This window comes from Symphalangus syndactylus, chromosome 10, assembly GCF_028878055.3.
Source record: "Symphalangus syndactylus isolate Jambi chromosome 10, NHGRI_mSymSyn1-v2.1_pri, whole genome shotgun sequence".
Taxonomy (NCBI): Eukaryota; Metazoa; Chordata; class Mammalia; order Primates; family Hylobatidae; genus Symphalangus; species Symphalangus syndactylus.
Window position 1 is genome coordinate 121,727,912 of NC_072432.2, and position 16,825 is coordinate 121,744,736.

At 45.9% G+C, this 16,825-nt stretch overlaps 1 protein-coding gene across 2 annotated transcripts in view; it reads right to left on the bottom strand.

The window, feature by feature from the left end:
* INTS9 (integrator complex subunit 9) overlaps positions 1–16,825 on the bottom strand; it is a 117,277-nt gene that overhangs the window by 4,298 nt on the left and 96,154 nt on the right. For both annotated transcript variants that reach the window (XM_055295849.2, XM_055295850.2), the window contains 4 exons: positions 14,239–14,299; positions 8,305–8,476; positions 5,319–5,443; positions 3,595–3,762 (listed from right to left, as the gene is read on the bottom strand). In XM_055295849.2, the coding sequence (XP_055151824.1) occupies positions 3,595–3,762; positions 5,319–5,443; positions 8,305–8,476; positions 14,239–14,299 (526 nt within the window). The remainder of the gene's footprint in view (positions 1–3,594; positions 3,763–5,318; positions 5,444–8,304; positions 8,477–14,238; positions 14,300–16,825) is intronic.

Here is a 16,825-nt window from a genome sequence, read left to right on the forward strand (position 1 = left end):
CTGGAGTGTGGTGGTGTGATCATGGCTCATTGCAACCTCAACCTCCTGGGCTCAAGTGATGTTCCCTCCTCAGCCTCCCCAGTAGCTGGGACTATAGGCATGAACCACCACGCCCGGCTAATTTATTATTTTTTTTGTAGATATGGGGGTCTTGCTGTGTTGCCCAGGCTGGTCTTGAACTCCTGGCATCAAGTGATCCTCCTGCCTTGGCCTCCCAAGGGTTGGGATTACAGGCCTGAGCCAATGTGCCTGGCCATAATGTCCATTTTAAAGGCAATCACTGTAGCAAGTTGGATTGAGACAGTTATCTCCATTAATGATCAAAGACATACAATTTGGCTGGGTGCAGTGGCTCACGCCTGTAATCCCAGCACTTTGGGAGGCCACGGGTGGGCGGACTGGAGTTTGAGACCAGCCTGGCCAATATGATGAAACCCCATCTCTACCAAAAATACAAAAATTAGCTAGGATTGGTGGCATGTGCCTATAATCCCAGCTACTTGGGAGGCTAGGGAGGAGAACTGCATGCACCCAGGAGGCGGAGGTTGCAGTGAGCCGAGATCATGCCACTGTACTCCAGCCTGGGCAACAGACCGAGACTCCGTCTCAAAAAAAAAAAAAAAAGACATACAATTTAAAATTAGCTGTCAGCGTATACTTATATAACTGGAAAAGACTTGAATAAAATTGGAAAATAACTAAAAAAGGACAACATCCAATATTAGCAAGGAGGCAGAAATAAGAGCTGTCTCCAGCTCTGCTGTGTCTCCAGCTCTGCTGTGGGAGTATAAACTGTTGCACTCATTCTAGAGGACAAGCTGGCAATAGATAGCCCCGAGCCAGAAAGGGATGTTCATAATCTTTGACCCAGAAATTCTAATTTCAGAAAATTTTCTTATGGAAATAAACATATATGGACAAAGATTTATGTAAAAGGATGCTCCTGAAAGTGTTATTTATAATACAGAAAAACCAGAAATGAAAATCTATGAAAAAAGGGGCCAGGTGCAGTGGCTCACGCCTGTAATCCCAGCACTCTGGGAGGCCGAGGCGGGCAGATCACGAGGTCAGGAGATCGAGACCATCCTGGCTAACACGATGAAACCCCGTCTCTACTAAAAATACAAAAAATTAGCTGGGCATGGTGGCGGGTGCCTTGTGGTCCCAGCTACTCGGGAGGCTGAGGCAGGAGAATGGCGTGAACCCGGGAGGTGGAGCTTGCAGTGAGCCAAGATCGTGCCACTGCACTCCAGCCTGGGCGACAGAGCGAGACTCCGTCTCAAAAAAAAAAAATCTATGAAAAAACAAACTGTTAAATTATGACAGACCATTATGCAACCATTAAAGCTGAAGCTTTTGAAATATCTTTTTTTTTCTTGAGACGGAGTCTCACTATGTTGCCCAGGCTGGAGTGCAGTGGTGCGATTTTGGCTCACTGTAACCTCAGCCTCCCGAGTAGCTGCGATTACAGGTGCCTGCCACCACGCCTGTGGCTAATTTTTGTATTTTTATTAGAGACAAGGTTTCATCATGTTAGCCAGGCTGGTCTTGAACTCCTGACCTTAAGCGATTCACCCCCGCCTCAGCCTCCCGAAGTGTTGGGGTTTACAGGTGTGAGCCACCGTGCCCAGCTGAAATATATATATATATATATATATATATATTTGAGACACAGTCTCATCTCACTCTGTCATCCAGGTAGGAGCGTGGTGGCATGATCTTGGCTTACTGCAACCTCTGCCTCCCGGTTCAAGCAATTCTCTGCCACAGCCTCCCAAGTAGCTGGGATTATAGGTGCGTGACACCACGCCCAGCTAATTTTTTTTAGCAGAGATGGGGTTTCACCATCTTGGCCAGGCTAGTCTTGAACTCCTGACCTCACGGTCCACCCGCCTCGGCCTCCCAAAGTGCTAGGATTACAGGCATGAGCTACCATGCCTGGCCGAAATAAATAATATAATGTACTTACTGTTAGGTGAAAAAGACAGTGTATGAGGTGTGATTCCAGTAGGCACACACACAGTGAAGAGACAAGGCAAATACATCAAAATCTTAACATTTATCCCTGGCACTGGGACTGATTTTTGCTTTTGTCTTTATCCCTTAGTTCTGTTAACATATAATAGGTTTGTATTATTCTTAAATGAATTTTTTAAAATGTCTTAGTTTTAATTTCTCATATAGCAAACATCAATAGACATAACCCACATAAATAAAACCTCTTTGGAGTTCTATTTGTAAGGATGTCTGAGACCAAAAGGTTTAAGGAATGCTGGCTTAGAGAGCTGAAATCTAAACCAAGGCCATCAATCCTAGCCCCTGTAAAATACCAGACAAAAACAATCCAGAGACATCCAGAGAAAGTGAAAAAATCATAACAAAATGATAAAACCATATTAAACATTAAACAACCATAAAGATGGCACCTGGTGGTCCCTAGCAGCCTCTCCAGGCTTGTGGAAATGAGTCACATTGAGGAGCTGAGACCTCCAACCCAAGGTCTGGAGGCCATTTCTGAACCTCAAACTCCAAAAGAAGTTTGGGCACACTGGTTTTAACAGTAAGTTTTTATATTTCTTTTTCCTGTCTGTTGAAAACACATTCAAGTTGCCTCAAGAGGTGAATGGAAGCCAGAGGTAGCCTCCAGCCATCCTCAACGCCGGCTTTCCGGAGAGGCCACGTCCCTCTCTGTCTCCCTCTCAGAGGAGCGGCCCAAGCGCAGCGTGCCACAGCTGTTCAACATGGACAGCATGCTTTGGCTCTTTCCCTGCTAAAACTGAAGCTAAGAGTTCACAGACCTATAAAATATTTAGACTTTGATAGACCAAAACCTGCAAGTATGCTGAAGAGGATATAAATAACCAAGTTTACAATCCTTATTTTTTGGTTCCTGTTATCTCCCCCATCTACCTCTGAATTCAGCGAACTCTGACACTCACTCGTAACTGAGGTCCAGGAAGGAAGAGAAAAGTCACCACCCTATGGTATTTAGGGACAGAGTGGGTGTCAGCATCTCCACTCCCAGGGCTCTGACCTGTGATGTGGCCCAGGGGTCACACTCCTGAATGCTAGGTAAGGAGCAGTCCTGACTAACAGCTGTTATTTTATTACTTGAAAAACAAGAAGGCCCTGAAAATCCCCCCTCTTCCCGGTTACTTGCTTAAGGGTCCATGTTCTTTGTTCATTCATACTTGGAGTCTCACTCTGTTGCCCAAGGCTGGAGTGCAGTGGTGTGATCTCGGCTCACTGCAACCTCCACCTCCTGGTTCAAGCGATTCTCAGGCTTCAGCCTCCCAAGTAGGTGGGATTACAGATGTGTGCCACCACACCTGGCTACTTTTTTTTGTATTTTTAGTAGAGATGGGATTTCGCCATGTTGGCCGGGCTGGGTTGGCCAGGCTGGTCTGGAACTCCTGACCTTAAGTGATCCGCCCACCTTGGCCTCCCAAAGTGCTGGGATTACAGGCGTGAGCTACTGCGCCCAGCCTGGTTCATTCATACTTGACATAAATCCAAAAGAAGGCCACCCCTGCACGATCTCCAAGAGCCTCTGTGGAAAGCTCTACTTTAACCCTAGGAAGGAGAACAGCTCACCTCCGGCATGATCTCGATCTTCTCGTACCGACGTTTGAAGGGCAGGGCGAGAACCTCAGCCCGCCGATAGGACATGGCGGGGGGCTGGCAGTCGATCATGAGGTCCATCCTGTGGGACTGGGCTGGGGGCGGCTGGGTGTACTGCTCGGGACACACCACGTGCAGGGGCTGAGGAACCAATGGGACAGGCGAGAAAGGAGGTGTGAAGTACAGCGGCCCCTGCGGAAGGCCCGTTCCTGACCCCGATCCACTCCCCGCCATCACAGGCTCACCACTTCCAGGCCAAGGTGAACTTTCATCCTCTCAAGCCCAGTGAACCGTAGACAGGAGAGGGAACATGAAGGCACTGGGGCAGAAGAAACATCTCGGAACCCCCTGAACTGCCTCAGCTTAATTTGTTTTATCTTTTTTACTGTTTACATAAGTTTCATGGTAACTTCTATGTGTCTGCTCCCAGCGGTCTCTGGACTTCCTCGGGGCACAGTCTTTCTCTAACATTCCCATATGCCTGCTATTATAAGCTCTTGGCTGATTACCAAGAGCTGTGGCTTTTCGTGCTGGGCTGGCGCTGTGAGTTTGGAGTTTCTGCTGGATCTGCAGGTCGACTGGTATTAGGCAGTGGGCACTGCTCAGGTCACGTGCTCACTGTGTACAACCAAGAAGCAGAGGCAGAGTTGTTTTTTTTTTTTTTAAACAATATGTCTCTTTTTGTTATCTTGAGAAAAAAAGATTAGCAAACCAATTTTTATTTTGCACAAATATCACCCAAGTGAAAAGGAACGCTGGCAGCCCACAGGGGCACTGTGTCATCCCTGCTTCCACTTAAGAGCTTGGACCAAGCCCTGAATTCCCTGCTGAATATGGCTTTCCACCAGGCTCACCGGGCTGAGCTTCCAGAAGCACCTGTTCCTTAGGGCTAATACTTTTCTCCTCCAAACTGCCCTTTGCTCCTCTTCTTGACCTGTCTCAAAGCATCTCATGCCACAGTTGCAGCCTGATGGCTTCTCCCAGGTTTTCCTCACCTCAAGTGGAGACCAGGTGGCCTCCAGTTTCCAGGATTAGCACCTGATGGTGGGGGTGGGGGGGGAGCGTCAAGAGCTGGTTTAGGTTCTGGGACTTGAAGTTAATAATGAAAAGCAACACGCCCTTCACCGCTGCTTCTAACATGTGGATAAGCATACAGTGGGGTAGCGAATCACTGCAGACAGGCCCCACGTTTGCTGTCTGCTTTCCTGCTACGCGCTCCTCCTGGTCTACACTGCACCCCAGCTACTTCTTCCCTTTCTCCAGGGCAGAAAATGTGAAGTGAAACAAATGACCAAAAACTACCACAAAACCCAAAGCCAACAACACTGTGGTACCAGCCTACACGTGCGACACGGCCCCAGTATGCGTTTCAATTAAACTGTCTCAGCTTAGTGAGTATGTTTCTAGAATGACTTTTTTTTTGGCAGGGGTGAGAGGGTTTGCTTTTAAGCGGACACAAATGGTTTTCTTTCCCTTCCACATCTGATTTCTTTAGAATGGAAACTGCGGTCAGGGTATAAAGACCACTCCTTTTCAGTGTGGAGGGGGGCCGGCATGTGTCCCAACATTCTGCAGGTGCGTGAGAATTGAAGACAAGAATCAAACGCAGCTAGATCTCTCTCCCCTCACCCCACACAAGCATGAGCCACACCAAGGTGACATGACTATGTGAAGGCACAAGCAGTGTCCTTCATTACCTGCACTTCTTTAAGCAGCTTTGACACCTGGATGAAGTTCAGCCGGGTGTCGATGGGGCAGTAGATGCATTTCATGGCCAGCGGCTGATAAGGAGCCAGGGCTTCCAGGTAGGAGAAGTCTGGTTCTAGGGAAAGTACAAGAAAGAAATCTTACAATGCAGACTACACAGCGGCTGCCGAGCCAGACGGCGACTGGGGCGCTGAGGGCCCACAGACAGTCAGGGGGTCAGGAGGGAGCCAGAAAGCACAAGCGGGGGACGGAGGTCAAAGGGGCCCTGTGGAAGGAGGGGCAGGCTGGGATGGACCCTGTGGGTGGGCTCCAAGCTTCAGCAGAGGCAGATGAGGTAAATGAGGGAGAAATACGTATGTGGGGGAGAAAAGAAAGCTCTTTTTACAACGAAATGCCAAGAAACGATGAAATAAAAACCAAAACCACCATTTGGCAACCATTACAGTTCACCACTTATTCAGATGAGAATCATCAATAAATGCTAAAAATATTAGATACCATTTTCAGGGAGAACAGAATATATATATAGTTTCAAAGAGTCCCCCACAAGGTACTGATTTAATACAATGAGAAGAACAGTGACTTCACAGTGGAGAGGCCTGGCACAGACCCGGGGAACCTAGAATCAGCTCCGAGTTAACGTCCAGGTGTGAGATGCACCCGGAAGACAAGCGCACGGCCCCGCCCCCAGGCCCGTGAATGGTCTGTAGACTGACTGTGATGCTCCCCAGCAGGCCCAGCCCCTCTGACTGGGAAGAGTCCTTGCCCTCTGCTCAGCCTGTCTCCCGAGGGCTGCTGCAGCCTGCTTGGCAGGGAACATTCCCCCAACTCGAGGGAGCTGCCCACCTTGAGCTAAAAGACCTCGCTCCGTCCTAACTGATGTGACACTTTGATTCCCAGCACAGTCTGTGCCCAGCGACGAGGAACCCTGGCTTAGGCACACCAGACATACAGACGTCTCCACTGTTGTCAGGACAAACTGGCAGAGCTGCCAGGTACGTAAATGCCCATTCCAGTGGATCGTGCTTCTCTGAGAATACTGACCCCCTCTTCATGTATCCAGCAGTCACAAAAGAATAAAAAAAAGGTGGCGCCAACCTCTCCCAGACACAACTTCTGCCCTGGAAGCCCCATAAACCAGTTTAAATGCAAACCCATTACCCAGAGTTGTCACGGGAAATCACACAGTCCTGATTTCCTTTTAGCTGAAGAAACATTTGTACTAAAGCCAGGTTCCCTACTGTGCTGTGTAGATGCTGTCACCACTGTCATGTCAAATGTCGAGTCACCACTCAGCAGCAGGAGCAGGAGACACCAACCTCAGCCCCACTACGTAGGACATTCTCTGGACAACCTCCTGATTAATGAAATCTTGGCAGCTATGAAGTTCTGGGTGTTGTGAATCAATATCTTCTGGCCCAACTTCCTCCACCTTTAGCCCAAAGCGGGCCCGGGAAGAGGAAAGCAGTCCTGGTGACTGGGGCCTCTCCTGGCACTTTCTGCCTGGCCTGGTATCAGCAAGAGCCTGCTTGGCACCCACAGCAAAGCCATGTGTCCTCCTGTTGTGTGAACGCAACTTCCTGGAACACCAACACCTTGTCTGACAATGATGGATCCTGCCAAAGACCCCTCTGTAACCATCAAGAACACGGAACACAGAACTGTCCTGACCACAGCATCAGCAAACTTCCCACTATGCCAGCTCTATTCTCCCTGTGTTCTAGATAAGAATGAGTTAAGAAACCCATCGCAGAATGACCCTGCATCCTGACGCCACCCAATACAGGGTGACACCTCACCTCCACGAACACCCGTGCATCACCGAATACCAGCCTGAGTCCTACAAGGTCTTTTTACCTTGCTTTTATCCATGGTATGTGTTCCCCTTGCTGAAATGAGGCAATAAACCCAACTTGGTTTGACCACAGGCATGTTCCTGGTGGCTTCTAGGTCACAAATAAAAGCTGGGGGAAGGGCTGAAGTGTCCCTGACCCCAGTGCTTCTGGTGTAACTGGACTCCCAGCTCCTAAAGCTAGGAAGGGAGCTGGTGACGACGCTTTCCCAACAGCTCCCATGTGCCGGGTGCTGTGCCTGGTGCCCAGAGTGACCCACAGAGGTAGCTACTGACAGTCCCATTTACCATGGGGACAGTCATGCTTGCTGGTGAACTGGCTGAGGTCACTGCAAGCTGGGCCAGATTTCAAATCAAGGTTTCTTTTTCTTTTCTTTTTTCTTCATAGTAAGATTTCTAAAACCCAAGGCCGACTGAAGACCCTAACCCATGGGCATCCAAGCTTTTGGCTTCTTTGGGCCACACTGGAAGACAAACTATCTTGTGCCACACATAAAATACACTAACACTAATGACGACTGATGAGCTAAAAAAAAAAAAAAAAAAAAAAAAAAAAAAAAAAAAAAAAAAAAAAAGGTTTGTGCATAATTTCCAAGATATCCCCTTATCACAGATAAGCAAAAAAGACCTAGCATTCAAAGGGCTGGGCAAGCTACACTGATAAAATGATACCGTCAGTAAACACTCTACTTGACCTTATCAAAGGAATTTTTTCCCGAGGGATTTGTCTCCAGAAGAAAATCCATAGTTAGAGTAAACCACAATCAGAAGAGAAAGATCTACCTCTGTAAACAACTCCTAACAGGTAAAACAAGACCGTTAATGAATCACTGCACTTCTTGAAATGGCTTACGATATCCTAGCAAAAAGCACTCAGCAGGATTCTGTCTTGGAGAAATCTGAAAACACAGGCAAGAGGGCCTCGCTGGATGCCCAGCTGTCCAATGGCACATGCTGCTTCACTTTTTCTCTGTGGTTTCTTCATTCTTTGGTACCTACGGTAGAACAATGTTCGTATTTATGTCTCACTGCAAAATCCTTCCCTGGGTCTCTACCTTGTAGGTGCATTCACTCATGGCCTCAGTGGAGAGAACCGATTTGTTTCTTTATTTTTTTTCACTTACCCGTGAATATGACGGTGTTGAGACTAGATTTTCCCCAGAGCTCCATGAAGTGGACCACGTCCCCGAAGCGGAGGGAAGGGTGCCCGGTGAACACCACACAGGGCTGTCTGAAGTCATTGCTGAAGTCTCCGTGGATGCTGGGGTAGTGCTTCAGCTTATTGGTCTGAATGAGCTGGAAAATATAGAAAAAATACAAAGAGATGTGAGCCTGCCTAGGCTGAAGAGGGAACAAAGTACGGGAGGGTGAGCGGGACTGGATCCAAAATACCAACAAAGAAGACAAGCCATGGATTGGGAGAAAATACCTGTAAAAGTCACATCTGAGAGAGGACTGTGACCCAAAATGTATGAACTCCGAAACCTCAGCAAAAAGAAATGAACAGCCCTATTAAAAATGGGCAAAAAACCTGAACAGACACCTCATCAGAGGAGACAGATGGCAAATGAGCATATGAAAAAATGCTCCACACCATGTCATTAGGAAACTGCAAATTAAAATGATGAGATACCACTATACACCTATTATAATAAAATGGCCCAAATCCAGAACACTGACAGCACCAAATGCTGACAAGGATATGGAAGAACAAGGACGCTCATTCACTGCTGGTGGGAATGCAAAATGATATAGCCACATTGAAAGATATTTTGAAAAATTATGTCCACAAGAAACCTGCATACCAATGTCCTAATTGCTAAAACTTGGAAACAACCAAGATGTCCTTCAGCAGGTGAATGATAAAACTGTGATGCAGGCAGATCACACGGTCAGGAGATGGAGACCATCCTGGCTAACATGGTGAAACCCTGCCTCTACTAAAAATACAAAAAATTAGCTGGGCGTGGTGGCGGGTGCCTGTAGTCCCAGCTACTTGGGAGGCTGAGGCAGGAGAATGGCGTGAACTTGGGAGGCAGAGCTGGCAGTGAGCCGAGATTGTGCCACTGCACTCCAGCCTGGGTGACAGAGTGAGACTCCATCTCAAAAAAAAAAAAAAAAAGGCAGGTGCCCCGCAGCCCCAAAGCTTTCTTTCAAGTGTATGTGTTGAACCAAGAGTCTCCCCTGCAGCACAACACTTGACAATCATTTCCCAGTCAGGCCCATTCAAGGCAACAGCAAAGACAGTTACGACTAGATGGCATCTTGTAACGTCTCAGACACTGTGCCTGTTGACCAGGCCTCCTTGCCCCACCCCAGCATCCAGAGGGCAGACACCCAGACTTCACAGACCCTAAATATCAACCAGGCCAAAGGAAGCACTGCTCTGGGAGGCTGTTTCATGGATAAAGCAATGGCCTGTGATAGGCTCAATCCTGTGGCCACACACTGTGCATGAGAGGGCCCTGGGCAACACCTTGAAGTGCAAATGAAGTCACCCTAAGAGTGGGGATGTGGCCAGAATGGGACACACCCCAAACAAAAGCCAAACTCTCTTCACCTTGAAGACCTCATCTTTAATTAAAGAGACCTGGTTGTATTAGGAAGACACTAACACTATCCTGGAGATCTTCATCAGCTGTCACATGCTTGGATGGAATATGAACAGTAAAGCCGGAGCAAACATCGAATTCCCACTTTCCTTCCAGGTAGTCTGCAAGTCAAACTGACATTCTTTTTATAACCTATATGGCCAAAATCATTAGTTGTCTCAGTTAAATGGGTGAGCGGCTGTCAAAAGGGGTCTATTGTATCCAGAAATGTCAAGATAATGAATGTGATTCTAAGAATAGCAGCAGGTCTCCGCACACTTAAGTCACTTTTAAGCATTATCTATAGTTCCTGTAGCTCTACTGATCAATGCACAGAAACTAAGATAAATTCATCATTTCTTGCCAATTGGATCTACCTTTCTAGCCAACTTACTGCATTTGACCAGTGGAAATGAAGCTGTGGGGCAGGAATTCTGAACAGTAATTTGTTACCAGTACAAAGGGTGGAACCATCGTTTCGCATGGGCAATGGTAACAGACCAAGGGTTGACTCCCTCATGCCTTAACAATGACAAGTGCACCTGAGGAACCCTCATGGTGCAACCACAGTCTACTCACATTCCTAACTCTAAATGGCACCAGGTCATCTGTGACAGGTGCGTGAGTGATAATGTGATCACACTCCTAGAAAATAAGCTCTACAGCAAGGCCGACTGCAAAGGAAGCAAAATAGACATTCAAGAGCAAAGTCCACCACAAGATGTTTTGCCACACTTAATTTTCTGACATTTTTATAATATTTCTAGCCTGTATTTCACTATGGCATTGACACAGCTTGCAAAAACCCTGGCTGCTGAAATACTATTTAGACCACAGGGACCAAAAAATAACTTCTTCAAAACCTTCTGCCGGGCGCGGTGGCTCACGCTTGTAATCCCAGCACTTTGGGAGGCCGAGGCGGGCGGATCACGAGGTCAGGAGATCGAGACCACGGTGAAACCCCGTCTCTACTAAAAATACAAAAAAATTAGCCGGGCGTGGTGGCGGGCGCCTGTAGTCCCAGCTACTCGGAGAGGCTGAGGCAGGAGAATGGCATGAACCCGGGAGGCGGAGCTTGCAGTGAGCCAAGATTGCGCCACTGCACTCCAGCCTGGGCGACAGAGCGAGACTCCGTCTCAAAAAAAAAAAAAAACCTTCTACTTGGCGTCCTGGTTCATAAAAGACCTATCCTTTACAGTATGAAAACAGCAATTACATTTAAAGTAATTAGCGGGACATTTGTTGAAATATGTGTTAAATAGTTAACTCTAAAACAAAACAACTAAATCCCTAAACATATCTATCCGCACTGACATGCTCTACATAAAAACAGTCTATCTGCCTTAGTTAAGGAGGGGTTATAAATATGACAATCAAAGAAATGAGGAGAGGTAACTGCAGTTAACATGGATGTATTATAACATAGTACAACCATCAAAAGCAGGAAATGAACAGTGACACAACACTGCCCCCTCTCATCTACACACCCGATTCAGACTTTACCAACTGTTATCAGTGCTCCTAATAGCAAACAGACTAGATCTTTCTTCTTCCATTTCCAGATCCAGCCCATGGCCATGGAGTACATCTGTCTGTCACATCTCTTCATTCTCTCGGCAGTTCCTCAGTCTTCCCTTGTCTTCCAGGTCTCTGACATTCTCAAAGGGTACAGGTCAGTTATCTTGTTGAGCATCCTCAACTTGGGTCTGAATGCTCATTAGATTCAGGTGAGGCATTTTTAGCAGCAGGATCACAGAATCATGCTGTCTTCTCAATAATTTGCGTTAAGAGCCACACAATGTCAATTAGTCCAATTACTGGTGATGTTAATGTTGACTGCATATATGTCAAGTTTGTCCAAACTCCAGTTACTATTTCTCTCTTTGTAATAAACATGACTTTTGTGGGGACATACTTTTTGGGACTATAAATGATCTAGTTCTTCATGAAATTTTCACCCACTGGTTTTAGCACCCAGTGGTGTTTCTTGCAGGAATAAATTATTACTGCGGTGGCTGCCAAATGGTGATTTTCTAATTCTAAGGTTCTTTCCTACATTAATTCTGTGAGTTTACTGTTGGAAGAACTTTCCCCTCTTGCCTACATACTCAGTTACCTCACTATGGATGCGGGAGTTTCTGTCATTCAGTGGATTATATTCATTACTAGCATTATTTATTTTGATGTTCCAGTGATCTCAGATGTGGCTTCTGACATGTCCCCATCATTCTCTGAGCATACAGCAAGATCTTATAGCCTCATCTTGTATTTTCCAAAGAGGCCTGGTTCCTTTTAGTGGAGAATGGTATCTAGAAACCAACATCTGGGAGCTAAATGTGTTCCTCAGCTAGTGGCATGTCACTGCTCCCAGGCCCTCTCTGTGGCCAGAGCTGGAAGATACGTATGTGCACAGACACACGTATACACACACACGCACAAGTGTATTTCTTTCTGTGTCTATCTACATATATTGAAAATAGGAGTTCACATCAATACCATCAATTCTATCCAACAGCACAGGATTCATTCCAGCCTTCCCTCTTTCCTTTTATCTAACTCTCTACACCTTGATGGATTTTTTACAAGGTGAACACGTGTACATCAAGAAATAAAGCATTACTAGCTCCTCAGAAATCCCTCTTTGTCCCCTTCCTGTCGCTACTGTCCCCTCCCCTCCAGGATCACTACCACACTGGCATCTAATACCACAGATCAGTTTATTGTGTTTTTGAACTTTTATATAAATAAAATCATACCATATCTACTCTTTTACATCTGGATCTTTCACTCACATTATGTTTGTGAAGTTTATCTACACTGCATATAATTGGAGCTTATTTGTTCACAGTGATGTAAGGGACTGTGTGAGTATACCACAAAATCCATGCTATTGTTGCTGATAATTTGAGTATATTTCAGTACTATTACCAAAAATTTTAGATTTCTTTTTTTTTTTTTTGGAGACAGGGTCTTGCTCTGTCACCCAGACTGGTGTGCAGTAAGTAGCACGATTGCAGTTCACTGCAGCAGCCTCGAACTCCCTCGGCTCAGGTGATCCTCCCACCCCAGCCTCTAGGGTAGCTAGAACTACAGGCATGTGCCACCACACCCGGCTAATTTTTTGTATTTTTTTGTAGAGACAGGGTTTTGCCATGATGTCAAGGTTGGTCTCAAATTCCTGGCCTCCAGTGATCCTCCCACTTCGGCCTCCCAAAGTGTTGGGATTATAGGTGTGAGCCACTGAACCTAACCAAATTCTAGATTTGTGTGTATGTCTTTTGGTAACATCTCTATGCATTTCTGTTCGATGTATACTTTAGGAACAAAACTGCGGAGGCATAGAGTACATTGTTCAGCTTTAGCAGATACTGTTAGTTTTCTTTTTTTTTTTTTTTTGAGAAAAAAAAAAAGGCTAGAGTGCAGTGGTGTGATCTCAGCTCACTGCAAGCTCTGCCTCCCAGGTTCATGCCATTCTCCTGCCTCAGTCTCCCAAGTAGCTGGGACTACAGGTGCCCGCCACCACGCCTGGCTAATTTTTTGTAGAGACGGGGTTTCACCATGTCAGCCAGGATGGTCTCGATCTCCTGACCTCGTGATCCACCTGCCTCGGCCTCCCAAAGTGCTGGGATTACAGGTGTGAGTCACCGCGCCTGGCCGATACTGTCAGTTTTCTAAGGTGGTGATACCAATTTAGAGAATCTTTGAGTGAAAATATAACCAAAAATGGGGAGTAACTATTGTCTGTTAGCTTCATGGTAGTACAGCAATAATAATATGAGACACAGAAAAATGCTCATAATATACCCTTGGGTGAAAAGAACCTGACAACAAAGCTGGGTATTCAGCTATATAGAAAACACCCATTTGTTCTGTGAGGGAGGAAGAAGCCTTTTATTTTTTGAACTGAAATGTTATTTTTATCATTAAAAATGTACATATATGAACTGATATAACTGGAAAGAACACTCTGACAATACATAAACCCAATTTAAAAAGGTAGTATTATGTATCAAAATACAATTCATCATGCGCAGTAGAACAGAAGCAGGCTATGAATTGCACGAACATAGTACAGGCTAAGCATCCCTAATCCAAAATGTTCCAGAATCTGAACTTTTTGGGCACCAACATGATGCTCAAAGGAAATGCTCACTGGAGCATTTTGATTTCAGACTTTCAAATTTGGGATGCTCAACCAGTAAGTATATTCCCGAATCCCAAGTCTGAAACAATTCTGTGGTCCCCAGCATTTCGGGGAAGGGCTGCTCCACGTGTGCAATACAAAGTGTTAATAGGAGGAAAGCAAGTGAAGCTTGAGTTAAAATACTTCCCTGTGTCTTACTTGGGAGGCAAAGGGGTCTACAGGTTTCAATAGCGATCTATTTTATCTAACGACCTGCTGTCTGCATCTGCATCAGGTTATCCACATTGCTTCCTTTCCATGTCCCAGTGATTTTGTTTTCTTACCTCTGCATGAGGAAAAGGCGGTTCTGGAAGATACACCTTACTCTGTTTGTTGTGACAAAGCCTATTAAAGAGGAAAAACACATCAGCATGTGAGGAAAAGCATACGATGGTATCTGTTGCCACCTAGTGGCAGCAGTGCAAATATTAAATACTGAAGTTTATTTAAAAATTTCCTGCCAGTGAATTTCACTGTGAATGAAAGCCAGTGCCTAGAGAAGAGATGTATCTTGTATTTTTTTAAACTTTAGAATTTCTCAATACATTTTTTCTTAAAATATAAACTTGTTATTTTGGAATAATTTTAGATTTAAAGAAAAGCTGCAAAGACAGTACAGAGTTCCCATGGTCCCTTTACCCTATGTCCCCAGAGTTAACATCTGATATGACTGGAACAGTCGTCAACTAAGAAATTAACATCAGGACATGACAATCAACTAAACTCCAGACTTCATTCAGATTTCACTAGTTCTTCCAATCATGTCCCCTTTCTGTTCCAGGATCCAATCCATGATATCATATTGCATTTAGTGTGGTCAATTTCACAAAGAAAGTGATCTACACCTTGAGACATGGCTTCTGTTTTTGTCTATGCACTTTTTTTTTTTTTTTTTGAGACAGAGTTTCGCTCTTGTTGCCCAGCTGGAGTGCAATGGTGCGATCTTGGCTCACTGCAACCTCCACCTCCTGGGTTCGAGCGGTTCTCCTGCCGAAGCTTTCCAAGTAGCTGGGATTACAGGCACCTGCCACCACACTCGGCGAATTTTTGTATTTTTAGTAGAGACGGGGTTTCACCATGTTGGCCAGGCCGGTCTCAAACTGCTGACCTCAGGTGATTAACCCGCCTCGGCCTCCCAAAGTGCTGAGATTACAGGCGTGAGCCCCTGTGCCTGGCCCTCGCACTATTTTTAACAGCAGCATTGCTAACTCCAACTAGAGAAGAACAAAGGATCACAGGCTAGAGACACTGTGAATGTTTTTGGTAATTTACATTTGCTTTTTCCTAGTCAGTTATGACTTTACAATACTGAGATGTCTGGATAAAGCAAATGTGGCAAAAAGTTTACAGTTGATAAATCAATATATGTGGGTGTTGTGCAGGTTTGACATTTTTAAAAAAGTCACTACTTTGAGGGGAGGAGCTCAGGACTTCAGGGCTTGGATTTTGTATTAATACCTTGTATCTAATTTTTCCTACCTTTAGTTTCGTTTAAGTTTGGTTTAAAAAAATCACTTTATACCCTACTTGGAAGATATAAATATGGAAGAGCAAGGTGCTTTTGGAGGGTTACCTTATATTATCTAAATAGGCACTAGTTCTGTCTTTATTTCTAGCTCAGGGAGACAAATATAAGAGCTTGGTTCTAAACTCACTTTGATTGTTCCAAAAGACATTATCCTACATGCATTAAAGGCAGAGATTAGGGATACAGAAGAGATTACAATATGTTAGAGATTGTGAAGCCCACCTACACAACGCTTAGGCCAGTTCTGCTAACAGATCCTTCATGCTCTGCTCTAGCATCCTCATGCAGGCACAGCAGACAGGGCCCCACACCCTTTCTAAGACAGAGGCTGAAGGACCTGATTAGAGTTTGCTTCTTCTGGGAGTAGCTGCTAGAGTTCAAAAGGAGATCTGTGTATACCAGATTATCAGGAAGAATGAAGAATAAATGGCGCTTCTAGGATCATCTCTAATTGGGAATGTGACAGACCCTCCTGCTCCCTGATGGCCAGACCTCAGGTACTGCACACTCTTCCACTGCTTGTTCAACAAAGGATCAGAGCCAGGCACTGTGGCTCAGGACTGTAATCCCACCACTCTGGAAGGCCAAGGCGGGCAGATCACTTGAACCCAGGAGTTCATGGGTTCAGACGAGATGAAACCTTGTCTGTACAAAAATTAGCTGGACATGATGGTGACACCTGTAGTCCCAGGTACTCAGGAGGCTGAGGTGGGAGGATCACTTGAGACCAGGAGGTTGAGGCTACAGTGAGCCGTGATCGTGCTACTGCACTCCAGCCTGGGTGACAGTGAGGGCCTGTCTCAAAACCCAACCAACCAACCAACCAACCAACACTCCAAACCCCACAAAAGATCAGAGAGGTCTTTCAAGAGCTATTCCCTTGCATCTCCATCCTCTGCAAAAACAAAACCAACCCAAACAACCAAGCCCCTTAGCTTGGAGCAAGGGCAGACACTGGATAGCAAGAGGCTGGGCTTCTGTAGGCATGAAAGCAGGACCATGTAGAAGCCAGAGCAGAACCCCTGAGAACAGGAAGCACAGAGCCAGGGAACCAGAGTGGCAGGGAGTAAGCCCAGGACAGCAGTCCGGGCTGAGCACAGAGCAGCTAGGCTGTGAAGCACGCATTCAGAACACCAAAGAGGAGAGGAAGCCAAACCCTCTGAACAGGCTGTGGTGGTCCTGGCGTGGGGGCAGGGACTTGCTAAGTTAATGCAAGTCTGGAGCTAGCAGCTATCCATTTTGGTAACTTGAGTTCCTTATTTAGGGAAAAAGGGTGCTTTACAGCAAGGCTGCATGAAAGAGAACAGCACAGTGAAACAGAAACACAGAGAAATCTCCCAGGC